Source organism: Syngnathus acus, chromosome 16 (genome assembly GCF_901709675.1).
Source record: "Syngnathus acus chromosome 16, fSynAcu1.2, whole genome shotgun sequence".
NCBI classification, from domain to species: Eukaryota; Metazoa; Chordata; class Actinopteri; order Syngnathiformes; family Syngnathidae; genus Syngnathus; species Syngnathus acus.
Window position 1 is genome coordinate 2,450,680 of NC_051101.1, and position 18,922 is coordinate 2,469,601.

The 18,922-nt window shown below is 48.8% G+C and overlaps 2 protein-coding genes across 2 annotated transcripts; both read right to left on the minus strand.

Moving 5' to 3' along the window:
• Positions 1–993: 993 nt before the first annotated feature.
• On the minus strand, positions 994–8,013 carry tars2 (threonyl-tRNA synthetase 2, mitochondrial). The gene is made up of 18 exons (XM_037273236.1): positions 7,815–8,013; positions 6,860–7,035; positions 6,658–6,772; positions 6,192–6,313; positions 5,731–5,842; positions 5,308–5,372; positions 5,146–5,224; positions 4,492–4,638; positions 4,202–4,300; positions 3,813–3,982; positions 3,585–3,747; positions 2,895–3,032; positions 2,578–2,655; positions 2,115–2,215; positions 1,910–2,011; positions 1,765–1,837; positions 1,584–1,698; positions 994–1,509 (listed from the first exon to the last, which is right to left on the minus strand). The coding sequence occupies exons 1-18, from the start codon at positions 7,911–7,913 to the stop codon at positions 1,367–1,369; spliced, it is 2,097 nt and encodes a 698-aa protein (XP_037129131.1). The 5' UTR covers positions 7,914–8,013; the 3' UTR covers positions 994–1,366.
• A 1,034-nt stretch (positions 8,014–9,047) lies between these two features.
• On the minus strand, positions 9,048–17,957 carry rprd2b (regulation of nuclear pre-mRNA domain containing 2b). Its single transcript, XM_037273463.1, is given in 13 exon segments — positions 9,048–10,910; positions 10,942–11,155; positions 11,157–11,712; positions 11,715–12,500; positions 12,580–12,747; positions 12,975–13,196; positions 13,279–13,558; positions 13,681–13,856; positions 13,929–14,055; positions 14,117–14,169; positions 14,286–14,467; positions 14,544–14,673; positions 17,730–17,957. Coding segments are annotated over 13 exon segments (3,405 nt in total). The 5' UTR covers positions 17,926–17,957; the 3' UTR covers positions 9,048–10,595.
• Positions 17,958–18,922: the final 965 nt, after the last annotated feature.

Sequence of the window (18,922 nt, forward strand, 5' to 3'; positions counted from 1 at the left end):
ACAATCCACTCAAGCAGACCTCAACCGACAGGACAGCGACGTCTGTCCATACGAACGTCTCGTCTACATGCTCGCTGCGCAAAATGTTAGGAATATTGTGGGCATTGAAATGGGAACTGGGAAAAAGTGCACGGTTGACTAAAAAAAATAATCATATGTAAATGAAGTTGCATATACAAACTGCTGTGTGCATCCCTTGAACAGACAATGAATTTTATCTTATCTTTAAATGATCTTATTTGAGATGCATTGTGACTCTGACATTTATTTGCAATGTACGTATATCTAAAAGTATTTTTGAATGACTACTTGGAAAAGTATGCACTTTGGAAATATTTGCACGTTTTCCTTTTACAGTCAACGGTGAACAATAGCCTTGTAAAAAGCTGACGTGTTGTTGGCAAAGCACACACAAGGTCAAAGAGCAGTGTAATTATTTGGACGCAGCTGAATTACAAGTGTGCTCTGTGAACAAATGAAACCCTTATCTCAAGGCACCAGCAGACCGCCCAAATTTAGTCACTCAGAGCCGTGTCAAATCAAGGTCAAAGTGTTCAGGTATGTCACAGACTTTGGGATCATTTCCACTCCGGAAGAACACCACACACACACGCGCTGTGTTTTCCACAGTGGCCGTTCCGTTTGTCCACCCTTGTGTTGTGACTCATGTCTTTTCCATCCTGTCGCTCTCCCTCAATTAAAAAAAAAAGAAAGAGACATCCAATCATTTTGACCTGTACCTTGACTTGGCAGTTTCCACCAAAACATGCCACTGCCGGTTGCTGCTGCAACTCCTATTTTAGTCAAATCCTCCTCTCCTCCCCAGCATCCTCCCTTTCTTCCACTCTTTTAAAGGCAAGCCAGCTCTTTTATTCTCACAGCATGACGCGGCCTAAGTGGGGTGGGTGGGGGGCACATTAAGTGAGCACATCACAGACAGTGAGCTCCCAATAGCTTTGAGATTTAGGAGTGAGCAACATTAGTGAACAGAAAAAGGGTCGATGCAGTTTTATTGGAAATTGAAGCTGTGCTTTTCCCAGATGAAGGGCAGCACACAAAATAAACATTGGTCACATGACACATTTGTAGTTGTTCCACAGTTGTCGAGATATAAATTATTATGTTTCTTTTCTTACATTTAAAAAACAGTTCCCATGAGTTTTAACATTTCTACAACATGATTTCCCCCGACGCAATCGGCCGATTCTGAGTCTCAAAGAGCCGTCGTGTTACCATAGCAACCAGGGTAAAGGCTGAGTTCAAAGAAAGAGCCGTCCTCGATTTTGTGATAGCCAATGATAGCTTGAAAATGTGTGCGTGTAATCCGGTTGCGTTACTTGATCGCGAATGTCGCGTATGTCAGCCTTTAAAAGTCATCTTGGTTACTCCTGGAGTCTCGTAGTTGCGAGAGGATCGTCAGAACCTCCTGGACGGACCTCCTGCCCAGCTGCCGGCCGCCTCGACTCCGCACGCTCACTGTGGCGCTCTCACGCTCCTCATCGCCGACCACTGGAAGCAAAATATTTGGCATCGGAAAAACAGAACGTAAAAATCGACAGGACCTCACTCTTGGCAGTCCTTACCCAAGGTGTAGTTGTATCGCGCCAGTTGAGCAGAGCGAATCTTCTTACTTAAGGTGGCGCCGGCGTCTTCGTTCAAATCCGCCATGAAGCCAGCTTTGCGAAACTGCTGCACCAACTTAGTACAAGACAAACATTGTAGGCTCGTTGCGCCTTTGGTGTTGTGAGTAAATTTCTTACTGACCTCCTTGGCAGCTGCTTTGCAGCTGCTTCCCACAGGGATGACCATGACCTGCGCCGGAGACAACCAAAGCGGCCTTTGAGGGACCAACAACAGACGGTGACACATTTGCTCAATAGATAACACACAGACTTCATTTTGTTCTCACCATTTGCCTCCAAAGTTTTCAGCCAAGATGGCAATCATCCTCTCCACTGAACCAAGCACCGCGCGGTGGATCATCACCGGCCGATGGGACCGGCCGTCTCGCCTGAGAAAAACACAGAGTTACCACCATGACTTCATGAGGAAACGGATTCATGATCCACGGAGAACACGTTGCACTATTAAGGACATCTGAAATGAGCACTCACCCGACATACTGAAGGTCAAATCTAATTGGCAGTTGAAAGTCCAACTGGATGGTGGCGCACTGGTGCTGTCGGCCAATCGCATCTCTTATCTGGATGTCAATCTGCAACATTGTGTAGAGTTGGGAAAGGGGGGGGGGGTGGCATTAGAGCTCCGACTCACAGGTGCGGGACACAAATTACATTTTTGGAGGGCGACATGCTCATAAAACAAGCTACCGCGAGACAGGAGCGGATGCGGCTAATTGCTGCCAACACGCCCGAACTGGACGCGGAGGGAGGAATGTTTGTTTTGATGGAACGTTTTTTGCCGAAGCGCACCCTGACTTGACTTGCCTCGACTCTCGGCTCACACACCTGAGCTGGAAAATCTTTTCCCGGCTTCGTACATTTTCTACCAACAAAACCTTTTTCAAGTAAGGCCATTGCCAACATGATGGAAACTTTGATTGATGACCTCGCTCACCTTGGGCCCGTAGAAGGCTCCGTCCCCCGGGTTCAACTCCCACCTCTCGCCAAACTGCCGCAGACCCCGCTCCAACTGCTGCGCACGCAAACAAACAAACAAACAAACAAACAAACAAACAAAAACAGCGGTTTAATGGTCGCGTCCATCCATGAGGGCGTGTGCGCATGCAATTGAATGCACTTTAATTGCTGCTTTGAGATCAACATCTGCGGCGCAGCAGCTTGAAAAATCGTTTGAAGTGAAGCGAGCGTTTTGTAGTGGTTGCCGCAATTCGCGGTAAATACAATTACAGGCAATTTGCAGTGGGCGGATACCTGCTCGGCGCAGTCCCACTGCTCGGGCTCCCCGAGGCAGGGAGTGGGACGTGTGGACAGGAGGCAATGGAAGGAAAACCCAAACACTTGATAAACGCGCCTCACAAAGTCCAAACAAGCCACAATCTCGTCTTCCAGCTGTTAGGGGCAAAGAAAAACAAACGCCCGAGGGCAACAGGGAGAATGTGTTAACCTGTTTACAGGCACGCCCATCAAATTGCTCTAATATAAACCCACATGAGTCCCATTTATAGGTTGTGTCGGAATAGAAGCCCTTTGAGTCAATTGTCGTAAATTGAATTTTTTTTAAACTTTATTTCCAGCTATGTTGAGCAGGTGACTTCATTTAGTCAGGCCTTGTCTAGTTTTACCCAAAAGTCTTTGCTGCCACCTTGTGTTCACTATGTGTAATTACCAAACCTTTGGGCTGGGCATCAATTGTTCAAGGTATTAGGAATCTCTGACAGTTCAAAGCAGGTGCTTTTCTACACACAAGGTCTTATTGTCTTTAAACAGCTTGAAGAGCTTTTGAAAATAAATATTCACAATTTGTCAAATTGGTTCGGTTTACCAAACACCAAGCACCATTGGGTTTGTCTTGACTATGCTGCTCTGAGAACCGGTGGGACAACAGCACGGCTGGCAGCAGCCTGATCATCTCAATGTGACACTCAAGCACGTCATACCGACCTGCTCGGGCGCGCAGAAGATGTGAGCGTCATCTTGGCAGAACCTGCGGACCCGGGTGAGACCCCCGAGAGCGCCGGAGAGCTCGTTGCGATGCAGCGCCCCGAAGTCGGCCCAGCGCAGAGGAAGCTCTCGCCACGAGCGCACGCGCTGCTCGAACATCAGGCTGAAATGAAGACGCCGTCAGTTGGGATCTGGCGCCATTGAGCTTGTGCAGTTGTTCAGACGTACCAGTGGGCAGGGCAGTTCATGGGCTTGAGCGCATAGGTCTGTGAGCCCTCTGAGGTGACGGTGAACATGTTGTCGCTGTAGTGTTGCCAGTGGCCCGAGCGCTCCCATAAGGCAGTGCTGTACAGAGTCGGCGTGATGACCTCGGTGAAGCCTCGGCGCCGGTACTCGCTCTGCCAGAGGAGGGAGGGAGGAAGGAAGGATGCGCGTGTCACAAAGAGTGCAAGGACACGCTTGCACTGTCACAGTGCGCCGCAGACAAACGAGCGCAATATCCTGAGCGACGATGGAAAACAACAATGCCCTCTGGGGTGTGTTTTTAAGCAAATGCTTGTGCCGGTGGAATGCAACAGCAGGGGGCGCTAGAGTAAACAAATCCTCCCAACTCTCACCTTGATGAAGTCGGTGAGGGCGTTGTACACGTGCGCACCTTTCGGGAGAAAAAAGCAGCTTCCAGGACTGACATCGTTGAAGAAGAACAGCTCCTGCTCCTGGAAAAACATAAAGTCGGACTTTTCACGGACGCCAACGTGTTAGAAGAATGTGAACATTGTTAGAATGTCGCTGTGTGCGTGTTGTTTGCTTTCAATTTGTAAGCACAGTAAACTGATATGGATTGGAAGCTCAATGGATGATATTGGCTCTCGTTCATTGGCCCGGCTCAGGTCCGGATCGCTTTTACCGTGCCGATGCGTCTGTGGTCCCTCCTGCGGGCCTCCTCCTGTTCTCTCTCCCACTGCTCTTTATGCTTGGCTGTAGGAAAGGCCACCCCGAAGAGACGCTTCAAAGGCGGACACTCGCTCTGATCGACCAGGGTGAGGGGTGACAGCTGGGGGGCGAGAGAGCGAGAAACTGAATCTTTCACGTCGACGTAAGCGCTGAGTAAAAAGGTGGCGAAAGGGAGCAGAAGGGCGAAGCCATGCCAGTCGCAGAGTTTCAGAGTTTGTGTGTTTGGAAGAGCCAAGGACAAGAAACCGGCCTCCCTCTGACAAAACAACATCCTGCCGGCGCCACGGAAAGGCAGGATGACGGGCCGGTATGGAAGAGGGCTCCCTCATGGATCAATAACCACGAGGAACATTCCATTCACACAGCCGCATTAAGCCCTCCACATGTATGGGCCAAAATAAACACTTGTGCACGTTCGCCAGGCTGAACACGCAACTGCCTGTTTTTGTCTGAGCTTTAGTTGACGTAAAGCACTTTGCAAGTGATTGTTTTGATTGACTGTGCAATCACAAACATCCGACCCTGCCTCTTGCCCACAGACAGTTGGCAAAGAGCCCTGCGTGGCCCGCAACCCGTCAGAGCGGTTCCAAAAGACACAAACACAAACCTGGAGCATCTTGAACACACCGAGGAGGCCAGTGTGAGGGAGGAGGGGCCCGTTACAGACTGCTACAAAGTCTCCACACCTGTGCAACACAAAAGGATTGCAAGAGTTTTTTCACCGTGCTTACGGGACATTCCAAATACCTGTTTGCGTGGGTACACGTGCCTGTATACTGTAGCAGTGAGGCCCTTCAACTGCTCCCGTGCAAACCGCAATCTGAGCAGGTCATCCTGAAACAAACACACAAAAAAGAAAAGGCTCCTCATGTGTTCCAGGTTAGGAAGAGACAAGAGATAGCAAGAAAGCCACAGTCTCTCGCTGCAACTGCACACGTTGACTACTTTGGGGAAGTCAACATGTGAGGGTCGGCACATCAGTCTCATAGGTTCTGGGTTCAAATCTCAGCTCTATAGCAATGTTTCCATCTCAGCTTGAGACCTGTTTGGACTTGCAAGCACACCTAGTATGCAAATGGCTGTCTCATACCCCTGACAGATGGATTTTGACCACTTTGACTGCTGCTTCTTCATTGTGTCTTGCTCAGAGAGGGCGCTGGCTGACTAATCGGAGCGGACGAGCGTTACTAACCCGGAAGAGGGCGCTCATCTCTTGTGCGTCGAGTTCCAGCCTGGTCAGAGGCAGCTTGAGGGCGGCGGCTGCTTTGCATCGCTCCTCCACGGCACTCAGCGACAAGGCAGCACTGTGGGTGAAGGAAAGATGCAGGTGGACCATCAAAAGACAAGCAGAGATTTGACAGAGGGAGGCAGGAGGGGTGTCAAAGAGGGGAAAGTAGTTCAAGATGTGAGAAGAAAGTAGGTCAGGGGCCCAGCATGCCCCGATGTCAGACATAGCGCTTTGGGGTCATCTAGACAGGGGATTTGTTATGCTGCAAGAAGACACCATCTTCGGCAAAGCAAACTCAGCCTGGCACTGCTGACTCCACATGAACAGCCCCGCTTACTGTACTGGAGTGTAAAACTTTTTCTATTTGTAAGATTTGTATTTCCAAGCATTTTTGCTTCCCATACTGGAGGCCCGCCGTGTCTGACCTGTCATCCAACACATGATCGCAGTGAAGGCCAAGCTCCGACGCTCCTTGGCGATACACAGTGGCGCCAAACTCCCTCTGCAGCACTCCGCCCAGCACGCATGCTCCTGTTCGCCACGCTGCCTGGAGGTCGCAAAGGTAGAGTCTGAGTGCTAGGAACGTTTTGTTTCGAAGTAACTGTTACATTGTAAAAGGATGGAGGGCAAAGGTTTTGGTGTACAGCAGTGACATCTGTGGTCACGAGTAGGAATAACAGGTTGCTCATTACAAAAAACAAAACAAAAAACAGCATTGCTTGGAAAAATGGATAATAAATCAAAGTTTCTGATATTTCCTGAGATGCTTGATTATATTGGCTGGTCATAATCTTGCATACTGTGTGAAATGGATGACTTTTGGTTGGAATAAAAGAGAATGCTTGTGAAAACAAAGACAAGCGCAGAATTGAAATACGCAAATGTTTTCACCTCTCTTCCCTCAAGCGAGTCAAAGCCGAGAAGCTGCAGCTGACAATCAGCCTCGAGGGGACGCTCAAGATCCCACAGCTCCCCGTTCACCTTGCTCACCAAGGCTCCTTTCTCACTGTGAAGGAAAATGAGATTAGCAAAGTACATACGGCAGAGAGAAAGAAAAAAAAAAAGAATAATCTTTTACAGCTGGAGCATTTACCGAATAGTCTGTGCGACCCAGAGCGGCGTTGTGACGCCAGCAGTTCCCTTCACAAGCTGCCCATCGCCAACCTGGACACTGATGCACTTTTCAGAGGCCTCAGCTCTCCTTTTTTTGATCCTCTGCTCCCAAAGAGACTCAAAGACTTGCACTCTCTCTTGCAACGTCGGACATGCCTGAGGACAAAAATGTTAATAGTGTGAGGAAGTGACATTAAAAAATCCTTTGAGGAATCAAACTGAAGTTTGAGTACATGGTGCTTTAATATCCTCTACAAGAATAAACACGAGACCAAGAAAACAATGCAAGAGGCACATTGGGCAACAAAATCCTTGCCAATTGATACTTGACTTTTAATAAAACTCAATGTACCTAATAAATTGGAGTGTAAAGAGTCCCCAAAGCGTTGAGAACCAAGTGTGCCTGTTAAACTGGAGTTTAGTGATCCAAAACTCTCTTCAATGTATTGTAAATATTCCTGGCTTTGTAATGATTTATTTGTTTGGAGTAGCCCATTTATGATAATAGCCCATTGAGGAATTCTTGCATCGGACTTGAAACAGAGCACATTTATCAACTAGATAGGAGTGACCCAGAAAAATCAATTGACGTCATTTGGGGAATTCGGTTTTGCAGCTGCTCCAAAGATAACACGAATATGTCCAAACCTCCGTGTCGTGGCGCTGCAAATGTTTGCCACACTATAAACAATACTTTTGTCCCATGTTATCTGCGTGCTGGAAAATCAAGCAAAGGCGCCATTTCATTTAATTGGGTGACTGAGTCATTTTTGAAAACGAGTGTAAAAACATTTGACAATGACAAGTCCTCAGTGGTAAAAGTGTCGCCTTAATGCGAAAGGGCGGCTCGCCACACTGAATGACATCACAGGCCGCCTTGCATGCTAACGTTAGCTTCTGCTGCTAACAGCGGGTAACTCAAAACACTTGCGCACCTTGCTGTACTTCCTGTACACGCGAGCGCTCGCCTGCCGGACGAGCGGCCGGAAAAGATGCGTCACTGCCATCTCAAACACACGCGGCGGGACGAGCATTCACCTAGCGTCGTCAAACTACAAGCAACACCGACGTGCACTCAACTCGACGCGCGCAGCCATGATCCCGGAACAGCGCGCGTGTGACGTCACGACATGCGCGTTCGCAGTCGGCCACGAGCGCGTATTCTGCGTACTGTAGTACAGTAACTGCACGTGAGCATGTAAACAGGCGCCGTTACGACGCCAGATTGAAAAGTGAGCTGGAAATATTTATTCAACGGCAACCTTTTAGTTTGTAAAATGACTAAAGAAATAAATGAATGAGATACAAACAAAAGCAAAGTTATGATACACCCATTTTGCGTTGTTCAGAGTCTACAAATTACTAATTGTCACAACACGAATTTAAAATAAATGCAGGGTTAAGGGATGAGAAGCGTAAATAATATTTAGACGCACCGTTGGGGATTAAAACCGTTAATGTACTCGACAACGTATGTGGGGGGAACCGATGTTAGCAAGACAATCCAGGTAGCATCTACTAAACAAATTGGGGCAAATTCCGTCCCGGCTGGGGAAATGTTCAACTTTTAAATGAACAGTGGTATGTGTTGTACACGATTTCGAACACATGGTGACGCTAAAGCAGTCTTCAGATAACCCGTTTGGAGGTAGTGACGTCATTGTGGCAGTGAATGAGTATGTATGTGTATGAGAAGCACCTGTATGTGCTCAGTTCACTTTATAACTTACACTGCTGAACTTTTTTTTTTTTTTTAAATGAGTGGTATGAATTAATTATGGATGGCAAAACAAGAGTGTCAATTTAATATTTCCTGTGTGGTACTGAGAGAGGTTGAAGTGGTGTATAGGTGATTTAAATGTCATCTAAATTCTGATCTATTTTAAAAGGTCTTTCCAAATTCAGATTCACAGAACAGACTATGGCTGAAACAACTTGGGTTAAGAATACAACGTGGGTGAAAAAATACATTCTAAATGGAAAATAAAAAAATAAATAAAAAGAAACTTAGACAAGCTTAGACATTGAGAGATAAACTGAACAGTATTCCGGTGAATAGTCATCAGAGCAATCCTTAGCAATGCAAATGTGTTTGATCGGCCACAGTGAAATTTGAATTTTGTCTAGAGCGACCTCAACGGCATTTATACAAGAAAGAGAAGCGCACGGAAACTACAAAGCGCTATTTATTCAAGAGCGAATCAAGTCCCACCCGCCCCCTCCCGCTCCTCTTTCATTCAAACTCTGGATTTTATTCAAGTCAGGACATGCAGGAGCCCCCCAAAGTTGTGGCATGACTGCTTTCCCTCCATGATGCTAACCTGAAGCGTGCTGGTGCCTTGAGATCCCAGCTGAATATCTTCCGTGAGCTCAATACTCAAAACTCTTCTGAGTAAAATGAATGGAAAAGCCATTCGTTTGTTCCGCACTCTCCCCCCCAGAAAATTGTCTACGTTAGGACAATAGCATTCTTTACAGTTGTACTTGCAAAGGCGTCACAGCACCAACAAACACAGTAAAGACGGGAACAGTTTTTCGTTTCTGCAAACCACCTAATTTTCCTTCTCCTTTTGGTGTGCTCGCCTTGGCCATCGGAGGCAGTGCAGAGCAAACAAAAACTCTTCTTCCAGTACTAAGAGTGACTCGGCAAAATTGTGCAATCGTCACTTTTCGCGGAGGACAAAGAACAGGTGACAGTGCACATCGTTACATGAATTGTCAAAATGTCTTACGCCACCATTTATCTTTCAAAAAGTGCAACGAGAGATGCTAGCATGTGAATATCGTTGCTTGCGAATCGGGTCACTCATATCTCAAGGCACCAAAATAGGTTTGAAATTAAAATTAGGGATGAGCATTTGAGTACATGCTGTGAAGGGAAATCTTGAACTTTAATCTTCTCGAAAAGCATCAAGGAACTTATTTTGAGTCACTGCATGGATGTAACTCAATTTCCCATCACGTTATAGCTATAGTTCTAGCCAGAACAACTACGGGTGGACTAGCATGCCCATCCCTAATTAAAACACAAAATGATTTACTCTTTTTCTATATGCTGGATTGAAAAGGGAAAAAAATGAACAAATAAAACAGGCAATCGGCGCTAATTGAGTGTTTCCATGGCCTGGATCACAATTAACAACAGGCTGAAACAGTGAGCATCATTTACAAGAGTTTGAAGAGGGGAGGAAAAAAAGGCAGGCAGTCACTCGTTCATATTTATAATCTTAAAATGACAAAGGCGGGAGGGACAGGCGGGAAGAGGAAATTTGACAAGGGTTATTTACAAATTCTGGAACTGGCTTCAAACACCGTTGGAGGACAGTGCTCACATTTATACCTTCAGGGAGGAAAAGCAACTTTGGAACAAATTGTGGTTCATGAGTTGACATCTTTTTTTTTTTGGCTGTGTATCAAGTGGGACCTTCCGTGAAATGTATGACCACTGTAAGGAATTCAAATAGATGTATGTAGCTGACCTCTACGCTAGTTTGATCTCCTAATATGCGTTGAGGATGATGCCACAGTGAGTCTAGAGATGCGCTTATACAACACGGTGCACTAAGCATTCTTTGAAGATTTAATACACTATTTACACACAAGTGTTAGGATTCAAAGTAGGGAAATATACCTAGGCTCACAGCAGCGAGGCCGACACGCACACATTAGCGTTGTGGCTTGCGCTCCTTCTCTCGCTCTTTCAGCATGTGGCCACTTCAGTAGCGCGGCGGTTGGAAGGGTCTCTTCGGGCCATGGAAGGGGCCGCCTGCGAAGGGAGGGCCAGGACGCTTGTTGCCGCGGAACCTCCCGCCGCCTTGCTCGTTAAAATGTCGCGAGTGCTGGCCCCGCTGCGGCGGCCTGTGCGGGTTAGACAGCAGGGGGGGCCTTTGAGTGGGCAGTGCCAAGAGGGGCACGGGACTGGGAGGGTGGTTGAGGGGCTGCCCGCTAGGACTAGCTGGGGCGTTGTGCCCAAGAGGCGGGGCCGCAGGAGATCTAGCGGGCGTGCCGTCCGCAACCAGGGGGACGGCGGTCTGTCGAAGGAGACGTGGGCGGGGGCTGCACATTTGGGGGCTCCTTGACTCGGCCCAGGAGAGGCGGAGGAGCGCCGGGCGCACCCGGGCGGTGGATAGGGGGCGTATGGTGAGCGCCAAACGGCTCTTTGACCGTCCCGGGACGGGGCGCTTTGGGAGGCTCGCCTAATAAAGACAGGAGGGGGCGAGGCGAGGGCCTGTTGCCCCTGGGGCCTCCTCGCTCCGCGCCGTCGTGCCTGCCCGGCCGGCTTGCATCGGTCGACCGGCAAGCAAAGTCCCCCGACCATGATCCCTGGGGGTAAAGAGGGGGACAGTGTGGGCGACATGGGAGGCGGAGGAGGTTGAGGTATAGTGGGGGGTGCGCTAAAGAAATGGGGTGAGGGAAGAGGCGGGTGTAGGAGATGGGAAGGGGGAGGAGTCTGCAGACTCTCGGCATGGTAAAGCATTTGGAAGGGAATTTGTGGTGGGGGGAGAGTAGGGAGCGGGTGACGGACTGGAGGAGGAACAGAGGGGTGAGCTAGGAGATGATGCGGGAGCGGCATGGCGGGAGGAGGCATGTCCCCGCCGCCTCCTTGGCCGGCGCCGAGAGGAGTGGGGACGGTGTGGGGCGAGGCGGAATGCGCTTCCATGTACTCTTCCTCTTCATACCACATTGATGCCCCGGAGCGAGAGCCGGCTCCTCCCCCTCGCCGAGAGTCTCGGCCAATCACGCGGATGCTCTCCACCGTCTTGATTCGCTCTCCCGCGGGAGGCTGCTTCGAGTAGCCCACCGTCTCAATGGGTGCGCCCTCGGTGCATGGGAAACCAGGGTCTCGATGCGATGGTAGCCCCCTCCGTCCCTACCGGGCGACCGCTCGTCCACCCTTTTCCCACTAGGGCCGCCGTCTTCCGAGCCCACGCTCGCTTTTCGAGAGCCGGCCGAGAGCCGACGCTCGGCCTTGGCTCTCGCGCCGCCTCCTGCCGTCGCAGCCTGAATGCGTTGTGCATCTTTCTTCATCTTGGCGAACTCACTGGTGCCTGCGGAGGCTGCCTGCTTCCTCGCATTCTTGGCCTCATTGCTCCTTTTTGCACCTCCGTAGCGCGAGGAGGTATAGTCACCAGCGCCGTCGTCGTTACTTGCCGACGGCGTGATCACAGCGTCCCAGGGCTCGCTGCGATACGCCGTGGGTGAAAGGTTGTTGCTGCCAGAGGAGCCCAAAGACTCGGGCACGCTCCCGGGTGCATCCATGATCTCGTCTTGGGTGGGGGTAGCGGCAGCCTCATCGCGCACCGGGGTCCCATCCACGCCATCGGGACTGGCGTCGCCTAAGGCCAGACTGAAACCGGGATTGCCCTGCAAGAAACTGTTGATTTTGGATTCCAGGCTGGGAGGAGAGACGCGGGGAGGAGGCGGCGGTGGAGGCGGGGACAGCTGCCGGCCCTTCTCCCAGACTCTGTTTCTGCTGGGCGCGTCTCGCTTGAGACTGTTTCCCATCGAGGATTTTGCTTTGGGGGTCTTTGCTGAGGACGAGGATGCGGTCGCTGCTGTTTCTGGTGAAGCTCGGGTGGGCTGAGCAGAGTTTGTCACATTGTGCAGGAGAGATGACAACGCTGTCAAAAGACAAGAAAAACAGATTTATAAAAATTGACAGTTCTTGCTTTTTGCCAGAGTCCAAATACATTTGGATACCTGGTGTGTTTTTCTTTGACAGAGCGTTGAGTATGCCTTCGGGTGTGATGTCAACACGTGACAATATAGTGGCGAGGGCGGGGCTTGCCGGTGTGGCCTTGGAGGCTGTCGACTGGGCCGACGGTGCGCCGGGTGTTCCCGGAGACGGCCGGCCTGAGGGGCTCCCTGCTTGGACACGCGAGAGCATGGGGAAAAAAAGCCAGTTCAAGGCAAACCCTCTGTGAAAAGCATTCCTGAAGTCCGCTTCTTTCACACTTAAGGACAGTTTTGTCGTCATTTAACCCAACATGAATTGTTTTGGCAATGTGGAAAGAGGCTGAAGTGGCCGACCAACAGACAATGTCGGAGTCAAGATTCCAACTTTCTCTCTGACCATGACACGCCAAGACACACACCTGTGTTCTTCATGGCAGCTGTGAGTGAACTGAGGATGGAGCTGATCTTTCCCAGGTCCACCTTGGCCATGTTGACTCCCAGAGGAGCGGATGTCGCTTGAGGTGTGACCGATGTTGACGCGGCAGTGCTGTTAGCCTTTGACACTTTGGTAGGCGTGGTGGGAGTCTTGCAGCCCGCATCTGACTTGACGGCAACCGGGGACATCACGCTCGTCTTGTCACCTGCATCGTAGAGAAATACGCTTTTGGACCTGCGTCGCCGTGCGGTCAGCCGAGAGGGTGAGGGCACGGTTCGGCGGCTGACCGGCCGTTGAGGAAGAGCGCTCCTCTTCATCAGACGCCTCCGCGTCCTCTTGGCCGTCACCGGGCAGGTCTCCTTCATCCATGGCCTTGCCGTCTAGCTCTGGGTCCACCCGCGCTCCGGTGCCGCCCATCCCCACAAAGGGGGAGTCGGAGCCGGTGGGGGAGGGGGCGTCTTCCGAGGGGGAGGGGACGGGTGAGTCCTCGGACCCGGGCAGAGTCGACTTGAGGGAGTCCAGCTTCCTTTTAAGACTGGCCACACGGTTGGCAAAAGCGCTGTAGGCCTGTGCGGGTGGACGGAAAGACATCGGAAGATGGACAATGTGACCCCCAAAAAATGCCGCGTTGTCAAAATGGGGGAGTTCGATTTTCAAGAGAGCCTCCCAACAACACAACACTGACTCACGTTCGCCACAATCTTGACCTCCTTGTACTGCGTGTGGTAGAAGATGTCAGCGTTCTCCAAAGCTTCCAGCAGGGAGGGCCCCGTCTTCAACTCCTCCTCCAGAAAGCCGACAAAGTCCTGCAGCGTCTGGCAGCCGTCTTCAAAGTCCTTGGCAAACTTGTTGCCTCCCGCCTTGTCTGTAAGTCATTTCAGGATTGAGCAAAGAGGCACAAGACTCAATTTAGACTGACGTGAGCATGAAATTCAACCTTTCAGCCGCTTGAGCGCTTCGGTGCTGCAAATGTCCAGCCTGAGAGCTGCCAGCTGCTTCTCCCTGAAGTCCTCTTCCGCGGCAACCCGCTCATATGCCGACAGTTGCTCGATGAGCGCGCCGGGCTAAAAGAAGCGCAACGTCAAACCACAACAACGAACATGTTAACGTTTGCGTGAGACTTACCGCAAACTCTTCCACGATCTTGGACTTGATTGCGGCTTTGGTCTTGGCTGGATCTAAGCATCCACAAACATCTTAAATCCGACCGTGGCATCTCGCTCAAGCTCCTGCCCCGCTAGTTGCTTTTCCAAATTGCACGGCGGGCCCAACCAAATGCGTGCGGCACACTCACCGGTCGCAGGCGGCGTCTCTTCACCTTTGTCCTTCAGCTTTTCTTTGTCCTTCTGCTTGTCCCGCTCCTTTTCCTTCTTGTTCAGGTTGGCTTTCAACTGGCTGATCAGCTCCTCGGGATACACGCCACGCTCCTCCCAGATGGACAAGATCCTTTCCACCGACTTGCGGACCTTGGCGTCTCTGAGGCCGCACACACAACAATCGGGTTCACGCTCAAGCATTTGGGCAGAGACTAGCTGATAAGCCGGTGGCTCACTTGATAAGCAGGGCGGCGTTGGGAAGAACGTCGGCGAAGGCTGAGCGAAACACAATGGCATTCTTTCTTTTGCAGTTCTGGATGACGTCATTAGCAAGGTAGAAGAGATTCAAGCGATGATTGTGGTCGGCTGATAGAAGAAACAAACAGATGGAAGGACCCACAAATACACACAAAATGTTCATTCAGGCAAGGCAGAAATATTACACTTGGGAGATTTCATTCTGGAATATTTTCAATAGCTATAGAAATGTCCGTCTGCAATACGGTAAATGCAGATGAACAGCGAGCCAATCAATGTACTCTCACGAATGATTTCAGAAATCAGAGAATTGTACTTTTGGAGAAGCTGAAGTCAGAGAATTTAGACCATTGAACGATGGCAGAAATGGTGTCAAACTCAAGGCTCGGGGGCCAGATCTGGTTCATCACATCAATTCATGTGGCTCGAAAAGCAAATCAAGCGTGTCAATTTCGGTGCCGCTTGTTAAAAATGTCTATCGAACTTTCCAATTGCCATCTGTCAAGGATCAGAACGGTGTGTGAGGAGCTGATTCAAATAGAGGTTATCAACTTTAATAAACACTTTGAAATGCAGTCTGCCAATTTGCCAGGCGTTCACCGGCACGTCCCGTAAATCAGTAGGGCACAAAGTCAAGTTAAGACGACAAGAAAAATGTCTTCCTCCAGCCGTTAAAATCGTACGTGCTAACAACGTGGAGCAAAGCTTGACAACTTTCCAAACTATTTCAGCGGACGAAGCAAGCACTTGTGTTTTGTTTCTCGGGAGCCAGCAGATGCTTGCAAGGGGTATCAACTCCAAAACAGTTCCATCAGCAACTCGGCAACAAAATATTTTTCAGGGGCAACAAAACAGACAATTGGGCCAATGTTTTTTTTTGTGTGTGTCTGTGACGCGCATTAGAACGCAGTGGTGTTTTACACACTTGCAGACATCTTGCACCACACATGCTCCAACCGACGACAGCAGCCCAAACAACCCAAACAAAAAAAACACGAGTTTTTTTTTTAACCTTACAGGGCAAAAAAGAGCAAGCAACTCCTCAGTGCCACCTCACTTGATGCGAGCGTGGCAACATTAGCTTTGCTTTCTCCGGGCCTCCCACCCCTTCACTTCACTCGCAAAACAGTCTGAGCAGTCCAATCACGGCAAATCTTTGCAACTAGAAAATCTCATTTGAACAAATCACATTACTATTTTAAACTAAATTAATTGATTGACCCCTGCCCTTACCATCTCAAAAGGAAATATCTTCTGAATTGATTAACCTCCTGGCCAGTGATGGGCTGCTTTACATGCAATTTGCTCGTTTTCAACCAAACGAGCAACGGCAACAGCAAGCAGCAGCAATGTGAAGCCCCGGAAATGCCTTTTTAAATCTCACACTTGGGGTCATTTGGAGTTTACATACAAATTGACAATCGTAAGCCCCTCAAATAGAACTAAAATAGTGCAATAAGATGACAAACCTGCACGAGCACTTACAGTGACGCCGCACAAGCACATGCAAACTTTAACAATTTGCCTGCACAGCACGGCAGGCGTAGCGTGCGGCCGGTGGAAAAGCAAGCAGCTTCAACATGTGAGCCTGAAGACACGCCAATCACATTACGCAATTGCCCCAAAAAATAAATACAAGTGCTCGTGTTGTTGTTTGCAACAAGTCACTGATAGCGTAATCTTGGATCGGTTTCAAGAACGCGAGATTTGCCGCAACCCAACTTGGACCCAAATATTGCAACAACACCAAAAATGATGGAAGCTTGAAGGGGAGAGGACGGAGAAGGATTGGGATCAAATTCATCATTTAAATGTGCCGTTTGTTCAGATTGGCAAAAGGTCAATCCTGCACCTCCACTGAACCCAATGACTCCATCCAGATTCAGCCTTGAGCATTTACGTTCCGTCGCTATCCTTCCAGTAGGAAGACGAGTGGAACAACCAGATGCGCACCATCAACTGTGCACACGATACTGCCGAACATATGTCTTCAAATGTTGACAAAATTGAATGAGCACAGGGGTTGTTAACACTGGCAAAAATGAGAGACAATTGCAAACAGCTCACAAATGCAAACAAGCCACAGAAAACAAAAGGACTCGATCAACAGAATAATTGATTAAAAGAAGATCGGTTAGCGACAGCCCAAACTTGATTCTTCACTTCTTTGGTTGACAAACAGAAGTGCTTCTGCTGTGACATCGTTTTGTCTCAACTGCTTAAAGACCTAATCAAATCAACAATCGATTCCACACATCTTACAAAACTCTTCAGTAGAGCTGGGTGGTATTTTCATAAATACGCATCGCGATTGACACGTAATCGATATTGATAGAAAACCCCTTTAATAAAAAGTTCAAAATAACCCAAACAAAATCAGAACGTAGAATGTGATGCATTTGTGGCTCTTTGGTAGATGTTCAAGTTATCTGTGTTCTTTGCACTGAAATTTGGATTGGTTTAAGTGTTTACACGCATGTTTGAAAATCACTTTGAATTGATGAGTGTTCGGGTTCTATACATTTGTGGTCTTCAGTAGTAAGGGCAGGAATTATTTTTTTCTTGAAAAACAAAACATTCCATTGGCAAAGGTACAATTAGTGTGACGAGAAAGTGTTTGATATAATTCGACGGATTGTGAAAAGCGAAACATTTTGAGTCCCTGACTAATCACATCCAACAAGTAGACGCAGCCCAATCGGTGGAAGGCAGCACATAGACAGGAGCAACAACCACCACAAGCCATGTTTTGTTGACAACTGGCAGCCCGAATTTGAAAGCCTCAACACACAAAACCACATGAATTCTGAAGACTTGCATGACACGTCACAAAAGACGTAACTAGCAGGTATTCGTAAGGCGGTGGGGAGCGTTTCGTGTTGCAGTGGGCAACTCCTGGCAAGAAGAAACAAACGTTTGGACCTGGAGGCCCGACTGCCTGCTAGCTTGCAGCTAACTGTTAGCAGATATCAGCCTGGTCGAAAATCTTTAGCTAGCTAACATCGGGAAATCCAACCATTAACTGCTACAACTCAACGCTATTTCGCGTCCCACCAAATTAATTCTTTCCCCAATTTGCATCGTCTCGGGAAACAATGGAACTCGAATTAGCTTCACCTTAGCCTTGTTTTAGCCTTAGCTTAGCGCACGCTCGGGCTACTCACATTTCTTGAGCCACTTCATCCAGTAGCGAACGACGAGGGCGCTCTGCTTCTTGTTGTCAATGCACCAACCGGAGAGGCTCTGGATGGACTCCATGGTGTTGGATATTCCTTGGAAGCGGCGGTCCAGGGAGGCCTCCAAAGCGGCGTTGGAGCTGCGGGCTCCGTGGCCGCTCGCAGCTCCGGTACCGGCGGCCATTTTTGCTGCTCTGGCTTGGCCGGGCTGAAGACACTACTCGGGGTGGATGCGCCACGCCGCAATATGATTGGCTGAAGAACGCGAGCATTTGCAATATGATTGGCTGCTGCATCCTGCCGAACGTCTGACTGAAATGTGGCGGCCTTATTATCTGTCACTCACTCACCCTAATGAACTAGATTTTTTTTAAATTAGTATTACTATTATTTATACAAATGTGATCCCTGTTCGGAATGGTCATCGCACAAGCAGGCATTACCTAGATACATGAGCCTATCATATTGCAGCGGCTTGTCCTCTGTTGCCAATCATATTGCAGCGGGCCGTGACTGGTGGACGGATAATTCCCGCGAAAATTGTACTCGTCGTTTTGCGATGAGGATCAGAGGCACACTCGACCACACCCCCTACTTTTCGCTTCTACCGTTTTGTAGTAATTTAGTAAATTCATTTTCAGATAAATGTTTAGGGCTGCACATAATTTACTTTTCCATGTCTGAGACAGTTCAGGGCGTTTCTCGTCCACCCGGAGGCTCCCTCAATATTAAGGATCAAGCTTGTCATGGGCCCAACAGTATGTAGCTAAAACAACGAATGAGACCAACCAGCCCCCTAAAGCAACACATTGAAAATAAAAATTCAGCAAAATGTCTAATTTGTTGTAAAAAGAGGTATTTAATTTTAGTTATTTAGTTACAGCTGCAGTTGTTAAAACAGTCCCTAAAGTTGAGTCTTCAGAAATGGGCAACTCAAACGGCAACTTATTTTTCCAATTTATGGACTTGAGTATTTTCAATATACTATTCCTGAGAATGCTTTTTATTGGCCTTGACAATAATAAAATTCATCATTCACTGAGGCTCCCTCAATATTAAGGACCAAGCTTGTCATGGGCCCAATAGTATGTAGCTAAAAGAACAAATGAGACCAACCAGCCCCCTAAAGCAACACATTGAAAATAAAAATGCAGCAAAATGTCTAATTTGTTGTAAAAAGA